At 39.3% G+C, this 15210-nt stretch overlaps 1 gene segment (V, D, J or C); it reads left to right on the plus strand.

The window, feature by feature from the left end:
• The first annotated feature begins 2243 nt into the window (after positions 1–2243).
• Positions 2244–2696, plus strand: LOC119818900. The segment is given in 2 exon segments: positions 2244–2289; positions 2374–2696. Coding segments are annotated over 2 exon segments (369 nt in total).
• The last annotated feature ends 12514 nt before the right edge of the window (positions 2697–15210 follow it).

A 15210-nucleotide genomic window follows, 5' to 3' on the forward strand; every position in this document is an offset into this window, starting at 1 on the left:
GGGACCTCCCACCGTCCTGGGTGCACTCAATTCCAGGTCCTTGGCACCCAAACAGGCTGAGCTGTGGGATTTTGTGGCCCCAAAGACGGGAGGATGAGGCGGGGTAGGGGGTTCTGAGTGCAAGCTGGGAAGGGACAGGAAGAGAGAGGCAGTATCAGGGGAGAATAACCCCTGCAGGAAGTGCAGGGAGTGTGCGGGTGGGGGGAGAATTGGGGAATGTTGGTGGTCCCTCTCTGGGCAGCTGCCCGGTTCAGGCACTCACTCCTCACTCACCCCAATGAATGATGGATCCTTTGGCAGACTGTCAGGTCTCCTTGCAGGCCAAGCAGCTCACTGACAAAGGGCCTGCCTTGCTGGAGGCAGGCTAATGAAGGAGGGGACCTCCCACTGGCCTGGGTGCACTCAATTCCAGGACCCCCAATGAATGATGGATCCTCTGGCAGACTGTCAGGTCTCCTTGCAGGCCAAGAAGCTCGCTGACAAAGGGCCTGCCTCGCTGTTGGCAGGCTAATGAAGCCCTATATCATTCTTAAAGAACAACCTGGTGGAGAAGATTTTTCCAAATGAAGTCCCTTCTTCTGTGATGACTGTAGCTTGTACTATGTTCATGGAATTCTAACCACACCACAAATGTACAAGCTGGTACTTCCATTATAACAGGACCCATTAAGTGAGTATCCATGTGTTTACCAAACATAAGTAAACAAATAACTGATAAAAGGCTTAAGGAAAAGAATCTACCTATTAAGTAGAATATAATTATATGTAATGGGTAGATATACCATGAATTCTTATCCTTTACAAATAATTTGCTTAGAGACTTTCTTTGGAATGCAAAGAAAAGGAAAACCCAATAAGAAAGAACATGCAGAGTACAGACGCAAACTATCTCTGAAGCAATAAAAGGCCAAGATATCCAATGTAATATGAGAGATACACATTTATTTATGTAATACTCCTTCCCAAATTTTTGTTAACACAATGAAAATATCAGATAAACCCAAGATGAAACATGCTGAGATTATGTCTGAAAAATACTTTAATGTACCTAGCAAAGAACATGTGAAACACAGCACTCAAAATGGAAATGACCATCAGAGCTTGCACAATATGGTTGAGTCCCTAATGTTAAGACTTTTCTCTACCAGTGCCAATCTAGTACAAAGATTATATACTCACAAAAATAAGGGATTTAAAATGTGAAATATCCAATGCCAAGTAGTACACAGACATTCTCTAAATGCTGATTGATCAGTGTGGGTCCAGCTCTGCACTTTATTTCCACTATGGTTTATATTACAAAGGCATGGATGACATCTCTACAAACTCTTTTTCTCTATGTTGATCTACAACTCAAGGCATGGGGTTCCCCATATTCATATCTGCCTACTTCTCCACTTTTGTAATGATTCAGCTTCTCTTCCTTATTTTTCATTTTAATTAACATAACTCTCAAGACTAGTTGTATACTACTGTGCTTCCTGAAGTTTTATTAACAGCCAAATTTTCTATCCCTTACTACTGTATTTCTTATGCATAGGAACCTGGGTTTTTCTGTATTACTGGCTATAAAGAAAGATAAAATTACATAGAGAAAGGTAGACTGACATAAATAAGGAGGTACTAAAACCAGTTCCCAAATGAGAAAGTGGATAGGTTGAGCCACATGATATAGGAACCAAATAAGTCTCTTGGGTATCCTCTCAGATAAACACTTGAAATCACAGATAATAATGTTAGTAAGCTTCATCTTCACAAGTTATCTTCTAGAAAATTTATGAGAATAAAAATGATTTCACTGACACCAGAGAATAAATTTTAAATTGTCCCTTAAAGTAGGGTTTCTGATAACTAAGAGACCCAATTCCATACTAAATTCAGTGCTGCAATTTATAGAGATATACAAATGCATTTAGGTTATGGTATACTCTTTTGCCTGCACTGCATAAATGTGGACTCCTATGTTTTGCTTGCCAGGTCAACACAGTATGATTCATACTAATTCCCATTTGTCACGGTTTGGAAATACAAACAGTAACAAGAAAATGTTTCTGAGGTCCCATATTCAAATACTCTAAGAAACATAAGACAAATCTCATTCCCCTTAGGGAAGTGGAAACCAAGTCCTGTGGTTTCTTTTATCAGGAGCATGTGCCAATGCAAAGCAGCCCTCAGGCTCACTATAAAAGCCCAGGCCTAGCTGAGAGGCCCCATCTCCTTCTCACTAGAGCTTCCAGGAAATCATGGCTGTCCTGGTGCTGCTCCTCTGCCTGGTGACATTTCCAAGTTGTAAGTGTTTCAGGGTTTCAGGAGAGGGACCCAGGCATGTCATCTATGTAGTGTATGACTGATCATGATGTTGCTTATCTCCAGGTGTCTTTTCCCAGGTAAAGCTAAAGGAGTCAGGACCTGGCCTGGTGCAGCCCTCACAGACCCTGTCTCTCACCTGCACTGTCTCTGGGTTCTCTTTAACTGACTATGATATAAGCTGGGTTCGTCAGCCTCCAGGAAAGGGTCTGGAGTGGATGGGAGCAATATGGAGGGGTGGAAGTACAAAGTACAGTTCAGCTCTCCAATCTCGAATTACCATCAGTAAGGACAACTCCAAGAGTGAAGTCTTCTTAAAATTGAACAGTGTGCACACTGAAGACCTAGCCATATATTACTGTGCCAGAAACACAGTGAGGAAACTCTAATTTGAGCACACACAAAAACCTCCTTATAGAGGCATCTGGGACCAGCAGAGGGCACTAAGGACCAACAGGGACTCCTGAAAACCAAAAGTAAGGTTCACTTCAGAAGTTAAGAATTTCAGAAATATGCTTTATGAAATTGAGTTTTAATATCAGAACCTATGGTTTCCTCTTCTGGCCAAGCATATCCTGAGGCCCCTCTCCTTTGTCATACTGTATTCAACCTTCTATGTGTACATACATTAGATCAAATTTTTTCTACATACCCTGTAAGTTTTCCAATTACTTCTAATTACCAGAAAGAATGGCATCTAATTTAATATATTTTGTGTTGTGGTGTGTGTGTGTGTGTGTGTGTGTGTGTGTGTGTGTGTGTTTGAAACTGTGACAACTGTTGAATTAAACTTCAATGAAAGGCTGGGGAATTCTGAATATTTTATAATTTATTCTCTTTGTTTTTCCATGTGATGGAGAAACCGTAGCTTTGATGTCAAATTCACTTTCCAAGGATAGATTTAAAAATGAAATATACAATATTTTCTTTTTCTAAACCAAGAAAACTTAAAAGAGTATACTTGGTTATCATTTGTGAAAAGTTCTAATTTTAAATCTTTGCACATTGTCAAAAATTAGTATGCACCTGAATTCTCAAAGAATTATTCCTCTGTATGCATATTTGCATGCTATCAATGTACAGAATTCTCAGCCACCAGTGTGCACTTTCCAACTGGTGTAAGCTCCATTACTGCTTCAAGCTGTCACCAGCCCTTCCCATAGCAACTATTTAAAAACCAAGTTTCAGTTTGTGATTTGTTGATGCTGTTATTGCTTACGTATGCTCTCAGAGTTACTCTACTACTCTGACACTCTCTGTTACTGATGATGAAGAGCCTAGTGTCTCATGTGTGAGCTAGAAAATTGTCATTCAGAGCAGCAGTGTTGACTGTGGGCTCCATGATAATGGATCATCAACTTGAGGCAGCTTCCAAAAATGAAAGGAAATGTCCTCATCTGAGGCTAATGCCCCTCTGGAAACTCTGGCATTGACACCAGTAGTCCAGGATTATGCTTAGAGAACAGACTGACAAGATTATCGGAATCCTAAAAGGAGGACACATGACTTTGAACTGAACAACTCCACAGGATGCTTAAAGAAAAGGATCATTGTTATGTTATGCTCCTTAACTCAAGCCAAGGAGCAGCCAAAACAGGTCATGGCAAACCTGATTAGTAAAGGCAAATCTTTTAAACAAAGTTATTGGATAGAATATGCTACCATCAAGAGCTCTAATTTCCAGTGACTTCAGTTTTTACCAAGAACATCATGATGTGTTAGTGATACTCTAACACAATGTACAAATGGATGTTCCACAGACCATACTGAAGTAAGAAAATGAATGATCAAATAACTGAAGACAGAAATCCACCTCTAACGTGTGACAGAGGTATCAATAATGTATGCAGATACCCTTGGAATTTCTTCTCTTGATCATGTCCTCTCATTGTTTCTATAGTTAAAAAAAAGAGACACACAGACAACATGAGTGTAGAAACCTGGCACACACTATATCATCCAAAACACAAGAGATAGGGCTTATAGCATGTGTGTTTGATAGTGTGATAAAACTGGCACGTGACACGGGTTCCTGTGATATTTTCCCTAATTCTGACATAGAACAAGTACCATCTTAGAAGTGTCAAGTAAGTAAATGTAAATGACTCTTTTATAAAACATGTATAGGTTTTCTTGTGAAATGATTATATAAAATAAGTGATGAACCCTGCCAGTTCTCAGTCAGCCAGGCTAGTGGTCTCAGATAAATTGTATTATCCTGGTACAGATATGGAAGATGTTAAAATAAAATTCAAAAGTACCTGGTAGCCTCAAATCTGACATTATATTTTCCTACTTAAAATCAGATTATTAGCATTCTTACTATTTGGTTGTTTGATTAATAAACTTATTCATTATTTACTTATTGGAAAAATTTAAACATTTGAGACTGGTAAAGTATTTAACTAGTTAGAAGGACTCCATAAATTTGGTAAATAGTTGATCCACATTATAGTAATGAAATTAACAGTTTAATAATTAAATGATAAACATTTTTACATCCTAGATTTTTGGTTTAAATAAAGTAACCCATAATCTAATAGTGCAAAATAGAAACATGGATTTGAGTTGACATTTAACAAGAATCCTCAGTAGAGCACTGCTGTGAGTTAACACCACCAACAATGTTTTGGTAATGGGTTTATTTCCTTCCTGTCTACATTTATAGTACCATGCATTACTCTTTATTTTACTTAAATGAAGATGAAATGTTCGTATTCTGACTGTGTTAGGGTTTGTGTTTCTCTGACAGTCCTAGAAGATAAATAAGGGAGTTTTTCTCAAGGCACAGGATCCAGAGTAGATCCTGTCCCTAGAACTAGATCTGCCTAGTGTTTCTGAGGAGCTCAGGTTCCATGAGAAGTGGAGGATGTGTTCAACACAAGAGTCACGCTGTTAGAGCTGTTGAAGAAAAGGATCAAGATGGGGTTACTCAAGTGTTCATGGACATTATCTAATTTTAAAAAAACTTAAGTTTGTAACGTAAGGGAATCACTGCTGGTGAACCAGATATTCATAAGAACATTAGAGTTGGAGGCCTTTAATGTTCTAAGGTGATGGATTTTACATATTTGCAATGTATTTTGGTCATACTCTTACTCAAAACTTTCCTTCATGTTTCCCTACCTCTGGCAAACCCCATATAATTTTCTAACAAATTCAGGTCCTCTTTTTTGACACAACCAATCTTGTTAATGCTGACCACATTCCTGTGTGTGTTGAGTCACCCAATGGACAATGGCAACCAAGAGTAGCCACATTCCCACATAAAATTACTCTCCATACATCAGCAGCAACTGTTGAATGCAGAGACTATGACTTTTCAGTACTAAGAATAAATAACTGTGTGAGATTTTATTCACAGATAGAATGACTATATCAAAATTTACAGAAGATCTACTTCCTTATCCCTCCATATCCTTTCCCCCTAGGCACAAGGAACATCACTGAAGAGTGGGTTGATGCACCTAGTGGTGGTGCATTCCTGTAATTTCAGCACTTCTCAGGCAGAGGCAGGCATATCTTTGTGAGTTCTAGGCCAGCCTAGTATACAAGAGTTAGCACCAGTACAGGATCTAAACATACAGAGAAACTATGTCTCAAAAAAAGAGTGAGTTCCTGATGGCTCTTTGTCTTTGGAGAGGGGTGGAGTGGGGGTATGGGTGGAAGGGAGGGGAGGGAAGGGGGAGGAAGAGGGGAGGAGATGGAAATCTTGAATAAAAAAATGAGAAACAAAAGAGTGAGTTGAAAAAAGTACCAAAGAATAGGGAGGAGTACTTGGAGACAGTAATGTCTGGATATTGCACACTTGAAATCACAATAGCTATGACTTCCTCTATAATACATACACAAAACAAGCAAGATAATGGTCTAGCAATTAGAGGAGAAGGGTCACTCATGCCCCACCCACCTGATACCTTCAATAAATTTTTATGAGCTAATTATGCTATTGCTTGTTTGTGCCCCCATGGGAGACCTGTCACTTCCTGAATGGAGACAATAGATGAATATTGGATGGAAGGATTGATGGGAGGCTGAGTGAGGGAATGGAAAGACAGAGGGAAAACTGAGGTCAGTATGTAAAATAAATGTAAAAAATTAATAAAGGAACTAATTTTCACCACTTCTCATGTCACAAAATATAAAAAATTAAATTAATATTAAAACACTTTTCAATACAACACAGAAATATTTTTTTAATGTTATAAAGCTGATTGGCCCATTAGCCTCTCACGGGCTAACTCTCACATCTTGATTAATCAATTTTTCTGATCTATGTTAGACATGTGGCTCAGTACCTTTTGTCAGTGGTGCAGATCACATCCTGCTGCTTCAGTAGTCTGGGCAGGAATGGGAGGAATCAACTTCCTCCTTCCCAGAGTTCTCCTGTTCTCATTACATCATTTCTACTTCCTGTCTGGTTTTCCCACCTATATTTTCTGTCTGGCCAATCAGTGTTTATTTAGAAAATACCTTGGCTTTAAAATTGAAGTCAAAATGTATGTTCATTAAAGAAGAGATTTCGCTTTTGTTTCCACAGAAAATGAGAGGCTGTGGATTTATTCAGAGTTAAGAAAAATCCAATTTGATCAAGGGTGATCATCTGAGAAGTCTCTGGCAGGAATAGATGGCCCAGGTGTCTGAGTTCTTCATCCAGAACAAGTTCAAGACTGCTGCCTGAGATGATCAAGACTCACATGATACTTCAGTCAGGACTTGTTCATAACTCTAAATTTTCTTTAGGTCCCCATAAGATTATCAGCATCCCTAATCAGCTGGAAGTAGCCTGGAATACTATGCCCACATTCCCAAAAAATGGACTATGGATATTTTCCTTTGTTTTTTGTTTTCTTTTGCTTTTTTTTTTAAAAAAAAGAGGGGGTAGTGTTGTGGGAGAATTGTCTGTATTCTGTCAATCATGTTATAAACACAGAAATATTTTTAAAATCTATAGTACAAAGGTCACATGACAATAGTTACTACTTGTATTTTGCTAAAGAGCATACACTTTAACTGTCTTCTAATTTTGTACCTATAGATCTTTTATGCCTTGGTCAGAGTAACACTTTCTGAAGTATATGACTTCTATAGCAGTATCAATGACTGGGTAATACTAAGAATAAATTACTCTCACCACGTTTGTGTGTGTGTGTGTGTGTGTGTGTGTGTGTGTGTATGTGTTTGATGTACCAACTGGAGCCTAAAAAGTACAGTCAGAGACAGTTGGAGGAATACTGTTGAGTTGGGCAAGGTCTAATAGATACAATTTGTCTATTGAATTTATGCACATGGAGCAACAGCAAATTGCAGCGTATTGCCAGAAAAAGAAAAGGATGGAAGGGTTTTAAAAAATGATGTGGGTGTGAGAGAAAAGGAAGAGTGAAGAGAGGAAATAAGGAAGAAGGATTGTTGTCAGGGAGACAGGGAAAGGAGGCAAGGAAGAAAAGAATAAACGAGACATGGGAGAAGGAGAAGCAAGGAAGGTTCATCAGGAATGAGATTCAAAGAAAGATGTAAGTAGGAAGAAATGATTCATAGAAACTTTTGGACAAGCTTTAATCTAGCTTGATTGAGACAGAATTCATAAAATGTCTTCAACAATAAATTCCCTTTGCTGGTTTCAAAGTAAATATTCTCCATCTTCTTAATAAAAATGATAAAGGAAATTGTGCCATTCCAAAGTTTCTAAAATGTCACTTCAGGCAGATTTGTTAAAGGCACTTTGTGTAACACTGAGGTTTCCATTTTCCAGATGATCACTGCTTTAGCTACAATGACAAATATCTCAACACCATTAACATATGCAAACTTACCCTGTATCCTTACATGTACCATTAAATGAGTGTCCATGGGTCCCTGAGACATATGTAAATTATTGACTGAACAAGCACTTAAGTATAAGGCTTTACCTCTCAAATGGAAAATAATTATAAATAGTGTGTTTTTAATCTGAACTCTTTCCCTCTGAAAGTAATGTTTTCTTGGTGACTTTCTGGTTATTTTTCAACCATTTCCTCCAAGAAGCACAAGGCAAAAATCAGTTACCAGAGGGAAAATTGTAGCCCTTGCTCTGTTCTTGCTTTTATCCTCTCAAGGACCTCCCTCAATGCAAAGCAGTCCTTAGGCTCAGGCTAAATGCAAAAGCCTAGCTGGAAAGTCCGATCTACTTCTAATGAGAGCCTCCAGGATAGCATGGTTGTTGAGAAGCTTCTCCTCTGCCTGGCGATCTTTCCAATCTGTAAGTGTTTCAGGGTTTCATGGGAGAATTCTGGGCATTCTAAGGGATTGTGTAAATTATGCTAATGCTGCTTTTCCCCAGGTGTCCTCTCCCAGGTTCAGCTGTCTCAGACCCTGGCCCTCACCTGCTCTGTTCCTGGATTCTCAGTAACCAACTATCATATACACTAGGTTTACCAGTTTCAAGGAAAGGGCCTGGAGTGCATGGGAGGAATATGGAGCAGTCGATGCACTGATTATAATTCCGCTCTTATATTGCAAACACCATCAGTAGGGCCACCTACAAGAGCCAGGTTTCAAAAAATTGAACATTCTGCAAACTGAAGACACAGCCATGTATTACTGTTCCAGAGACACAGATAGGGAACCCCAGAATGAGCCTGCACAAAAGCTTCCTTATAGAGACACTATGGTGCAGTGAGGAGCAGTGGGCAGGCCTGCTTTTCATCCCGCCCAGCTCCCGGCCACCTGGCTAGCTTATGTCCTGAAATAATAACACACAAACTGTATTCATTTAAACACTGCCTGTCCCATTAGTTCCAGCCTCTTACTCACATCTTGATTAACCCATATCTAATAATCTGTGTAGCACCACCAAGTGGGGCCTCACCCAGAAGATTCTAGCATATGTCAATCTTGGGCCGGAGCTTCATTGCGTCTGACTCCCTGAGGAGAGTCATGGCATCTGTCTCACTTAGGAGAGGCGTGGCATCTGACTGAGCCATCTACCTCACTTCCTTCTTCCTGTTCTGTCTACTCAGCCCACCTAAGGGCTGGCCAATAAAATGAGCCAGGCAGTTTCTTTATTAGCCAATGAGAGTCCTCTGTAACTATGAGCCATCAGGGGGCAGGGGGACCAGCATCTTTCCTGAGGACCACTAGTATGGTTCATTTCAGAAGCAAGGAAACTCTGGACTATGCTACATCAGGATGAGTTTTAATGTTAGAACCTGTGGTTTCCTCTTTCAGCCAAGAATATCCTTGGAGGCCCCTCTCCACTCTCATTTTTTATTTAACCCTCTATGTGTGCACACATTAGAACAATTTTTTCTCACATAGCCTCTAAGCTATCCAATTCCTTCTGATTACCAGACATACACACACACACACACACACACACACACATATTTCTTGAATTACTGATTATATAGATAGATAGATAGATAGATAGATAGATAGATAGATAGATAGATATATCAAAAGTGTCTGAAATTATGATACTTTTTCAGTTTAAGTTTAATGACAAATTTTGGGAATTTTGAGTATCTTGTAATTTTATTTGCTTTTCAACATTTGATGGAGAAACTACATATTCACTTTCCAAAGGTAGATTTGAAACTGAAATATCCATTATTTCCTTCTTCTAAACCAAAAGAACTAACCAAGTATACTTGGTTACTTTGTGGTGTTTTTGATTTTAGCCAGTCTGACAGGTGTAAGATGGTATCTCAAAGTTGTTTTGATTTGCATTTCCCTGATGGCTAAGGAGGTTGAGCATGACCTTAAGTGTCTTTTGGTCATTTGAAGTTCTTCAGTTGAGAATTCTCTGTTCAGATCAGTACCCCATTTGTTAATTGGGTTAATTAGCATTTATAGTCTAGTTTCTTGAGTTCTTTATATATTTTGGAGATCAGACCTTTGTCTGTTGAGGGGATGGTGAAGATTTTCTCCCAACCAGTATGTTGCCTTTTTGTCTTGATCCTAGAGAAGCTAAATAGGAAGGTGAACCCCCACCCCAAAAAAACCTTGTAGTTATCCTCCTGGATATTGGAAGTAGACACGATTTCCAGGCAAACATGGAGAGCTTGAGGGTGGGGGTGGGATGGGTGTAAGGGGAGATGGGGAGAGAGAAGTGAGAAGGGGGGATGGGGAAAACTTGGGGGAATGTGACAATTAGGATGGAGGAGGAGTGGATATGGGAGCAGGGAAGTATATATATTAATTAAGGCAGCCATTTGAGGGTTGGCAAGAGACTGGACTCTAGAGGGGTTCCCAGGTGTCCAAGAAGATGTCCCCAGCTTATTCCTTGAGCATCTCAGGAGTGGGCACCTGAACTGACTCTATTCTATAGCCACTCTGATGAATATCTTGCATACCACCATAGAACCTTCATCTGGCTATGGTTGGAGATAGAGACAGAGACCCACATTCAAGCACTGAACTGAGCTCCCAAAATCCAAATGAGAAGCAGAAGGAGGGAGAACATGAGCAAAGATGTCAGGGCCGTGAGGAGTGTGCCCACCCACTGTGATTGTGGGGCCGATCTAACGGGAACTCACCAAGGCCAGCTGGACTGGGTCTGATGGAGCATGTGATCAAGCCAGACTCTCTTGGAGGGCTGACTGAGAAGTCAAGGACAATAGCACTGGGTTTTGATTCTACTCTACATATTGGCTTTGTGGGAACCTAGTATGGTAGGATGCTCACGTTCCTAGACCTGGATGGAGGGGGTAGGACCTTGGAATTCCCACAAGGCAGGGAACCATGACTGTCCGTTGGACTGGAGAGGGAGGGGAAGAGGAATGGAGGGATGGGGAGGAAAATGGGAGGACGGGAGGAGGTGAAAATTTGTAATAATAATAATAATAATAATAATAATAATAAGAAGAAGAAGAAGAAGAAGAAGAAGAAGAAAACAAAAAATAAAGAAACTTCTAGATGTATAACAATTCTTGACTTCAAACTCTACTATAAAGCTATCGTATTTAGAAAAAACACCCTGGTATTGGCTTAAAAATAGACAGAAGGACTAATAGAACTGAAATGAAGACTCAGATATTGATCTACACAACTACAAACAGCAAAGAATTAAAAAATACAAAATGGAAAATAGAAAGCATATTCAACATATAGTTCTGGCATAACTGGATATCAATATATAGAAGAATGAGAATAGATCCATATTTATTGCCATGCACAAAACTCAAGTCCAAATAGATCAAAGACCTCAATGTACCGGCAGGTACCGGCGGTACCGGCGGTCAGAGGGGTTAGGAAATAACCAAAATAGTCCTTTTATAATAAATCAGTTTTAATAAAAGGGGAAATAAGGGAACTTACAGAAACAAGGGTCCAGCGGAGAAGAACGTAACACGGGGGATAGCAAACGGGGCTCCTCCCGGTGCCCCGATCCTTTTTTAAGACTATCCTACTCCCCTGGTGCAGCCATGCCCCTGAACGCAGGGATTGGGCCAGCTGCCCCAACATCTCCCCCTTTTGTCTAAATAAGGCAGATTCAGAAACCAAATACAACTATATACAACGGGAATAGATCATATAAAATTACAAGAAGTAAACAATATCAGGTGAGGAGCATATAACAAAGAAAAAAATTTTACTAATCACTCTACTTTGGGAAGTCTAAATAATATAGAAGGTAGCTACCATTATCTAATCTTCAACCCCATCAAAGATCTGAGAAGGAAAGTAATATTACCAAAGCAACCAGGAAGCACAAACGAGAAACTTCCCAAATGTGCAACAGAAGACAGAGACAATTGACTACCTGGGAAACCACACAAAATCTTGATAGAAATGCTGAGGCAACCAACTTTGGCTGAGCCCTGAAAAAACCTGACATACCATTATACAATGGCAAGGAACCTTTAGTAGAACTATCCTATCCTGTCTTGGCAAGATAAGACAATTCTGTTTTATCCACTTACGGATATTTAGTAGTTTAGTCAGTAATGGAGGTATGGGCTTTTCTTTGCCCCAAGGCCAGTTCTGCCAAGTAGAAGACAAACTCCCAGTGGAGTGTCTTTGGTGCTCAACGTTCTCTCGGGAGTAGAGCATTGTTGCCAGGAGTGATTGTGTCTCATAATTACAAAACTCTAGGTTAGATTAAAGGCCATGTTCTACAGCTCTTCAAAGAGGTCGAAGATTATGCTATCTATACTAAATACAACCTCTATGTGTCTAAAAAACCTGATTGTCCTAAATATAAATATGACCAACATATAATTCTCAACACTTATGTAACTGTATGACTAATAGAATAGACAACTGTGCAATAAATGAAGACAATGATTTCCGAATATAAACAGGGTCATTACATAAATAATATCTGAGGTAGAAATGTACATTGCAATATGGTAAACAATGTCATTACATAAATAATATCAGAGGTAGAGATGTACATTGCAATATAGTAAACAATGTCATTACATAAATAATATCAGAGGTAGAGATGTACATTGCAATATAGTAAACAATGTCAATATAACAATTGTTTCAAACAGAGGTAGTATCATACTCCCATAAAATGTTCAATATATCAATATACAAGAATCCACACTCATATAGTTTTTCAAAAAACAATAACTCAAAAAAAATCAATTATTCCTTCAGATCACCAGTTAATCCCTCCCCCCTTTTTTGAGATATATATATCATTTATACCCCTGAGTCCATATAAAGCCTTCCACAACCCGACAACCCTATACCAGCCACCAATTAGTGTCCCTAAACCTGAGGGTAAACTTTGTTGGGAGAGGGGGCGTCATCATCTAAGATTGCTTCCAGCTGACATAGGGGCGACTTTTCTTCTCAGGGGTTCCTGTGAAAGCAAATGATGGTAGAGTACACAGGGTAACATTTCATCTAGGAAAAATGTGTCCAGCCTCTGAATATTTTGAGGAAATGAGGCCAGAATGTTGTCAAAAATGTGCACTATTCAAAAGTGTTCTGTGCAATTGGTACCAAAAAACAGGCCAAATATTAGCGCTACAAAAACATGACGTCATAATAAACAGTTGGAGTTGATGTTGCGGGGCCCCATCTTCATCCTGGAAACTGCAAAGATTACTGAAGAAAAAATTTGTCATTTGTTGCGAGAAAGATAAGCATTATCTACAAAGACACATACAGACGTATACATGCATATCTTCAATGAAAGGTGCATTAAAGACAACCGTAGATATGAAGGAAGGCAAGGAAGGCAAATATACTGGTACCATGATCAACATTATTGTTATTAATATTCTGTCTCATAACATGACTCCTAACCTGAGACAGAAACTCTGAGAAATCTCTTATAAACAAGCTTGGAATTGGAGAGGGACTGGGCCAGAGTCCAACTCCAAGAAACCAGCTCTAAATATCTATAAAGAAATGCATATTGACACACATTAAAAAAATTGTTTTTTATACTCACGGAGCTTACCCAATGTTAATGCTGATCCTTGGTGGGTTGCAATTGGTTTCCATCCATCAGTGTTCAAGGCATCCAGGGTCCCTCAGATCCTTCGAAGGTGAGCGTCTTCCTGTGTGGATAAGAAAAGAACCCTGCCCCCGAACTATAGGTCTCTTACCATCAGTATGTTCACCATCCTTGTGCATGAATTTTTATTTTTCTTTTCCAAGGGGCTTCTCCTCTTCAAACCGAACCTTTATTAACTTTGATGGTATCCACGATTATTCTTCTCCTGTGGAGACAAGAGCAAAACCCCTTCCCCAACGCAGCACATCCCCTGGCTTCCATTGTGAGGTTAGCACATCCTTGAAATAAACTGGTTGATTTAATTCAACAGACTTTTCCATTATCCAATGTCTTTCTGCAGCCATTGTCCCCTTCTCATTAGCGTTGAGAAAATTCAAGGTTAGTAAAGCATTATGTAATCTATTTCTGGGGGTATTTTCCACCCCCTTTTGCTTGTTCAACATATCCTTTATAGTCCTATTTGATCTTTCAATGACTGCTTGACCTGTAGATTGTAGGGTATATCTGTAACATGCTTAATGTTGTAATAAGCAAAAAACCGTTTCATTTTCCTAGAGACATAAGCTGGACCATTATCCGTCTTTATTTGTGCAGGTATACCCATGATGGCCATAACTTCTAATAAGTGAGTGATTACTGAATCGGCCTTTTCTGAGCTTAAAGCGGTTGCCCATTGGAATCCTGAATAAGTGTCAATGGTATGGTGTACATATTTTAATTTTCCAAATTCTGCAAAATGGAACACATCCATCTGCCAGATTTCATTCCTTTTAGTGCCCTTTGGGTTAGTCCCTGCAGGCAGTGGTGCTTGGGTATAGAAAGAGCAAGTAGGGCATTTCCTTACAATCTCCTTAGCTTGTTGCCATGTAATAGAAAACTCTTTCTTCAAGCCTTTGCTATTGACATGATACTTTTCATGAAATTCGGAAGCCTGCAGCACACTACCAATCAATAACTGATCAATATCTGCATTACCTCGTGCTAAAGGAACTGGCAGACCCGTATGGGATCGGATGTGTGTTATATACATAGGGCAAAGTCTGTTCCTGATCATCTCTTGTACCTGGATAAACAATGAGGTTAGTTCAGTATCATCAGGTATGAATTCAGCAGTTTCAATATGTAAGATAACTCTTTCTGCATATTGTGAGTCAGTAATAATGTTAAGAGGTTCCTTAAAATCCCTTAGCACCATAAGAATGGCAAATAACTCTGCCTTTTGGACAGAATAGTAAGGTCTTTGTTCCACCTTACTCAAGTCTTCTGATTTGTAGCCTGCCTTCCATGATTTATTAGCATCAGTATAAAACGTGCGGGCTCCAGTTATTGGAGCATCACGGACAATTCGAGGAAGAATCCAAGAAGTTCTCTTTATAAAGTTAAGCCTTTTGCTTTTTGGATAGTTGTTATTAATTTCTCCTAAAAAAGTTAGCACAAGCTCTTTG

The sequence above is a fragment of the Arvicola amphibius genome, chromosome 7 (genome assembly GCF_903992535.2).
Source record: "Arvicola amphibius chromosome 7, mArvAmp1.2, whole genome shotgun sequence".
NCBI classification, from domain to species: domain Eukaryota; kingdom Metazoa; phylum Chordata; class Mammalia; order Rodentia; family Cricetidae; genus Arvicola; species Arvicola amphibius.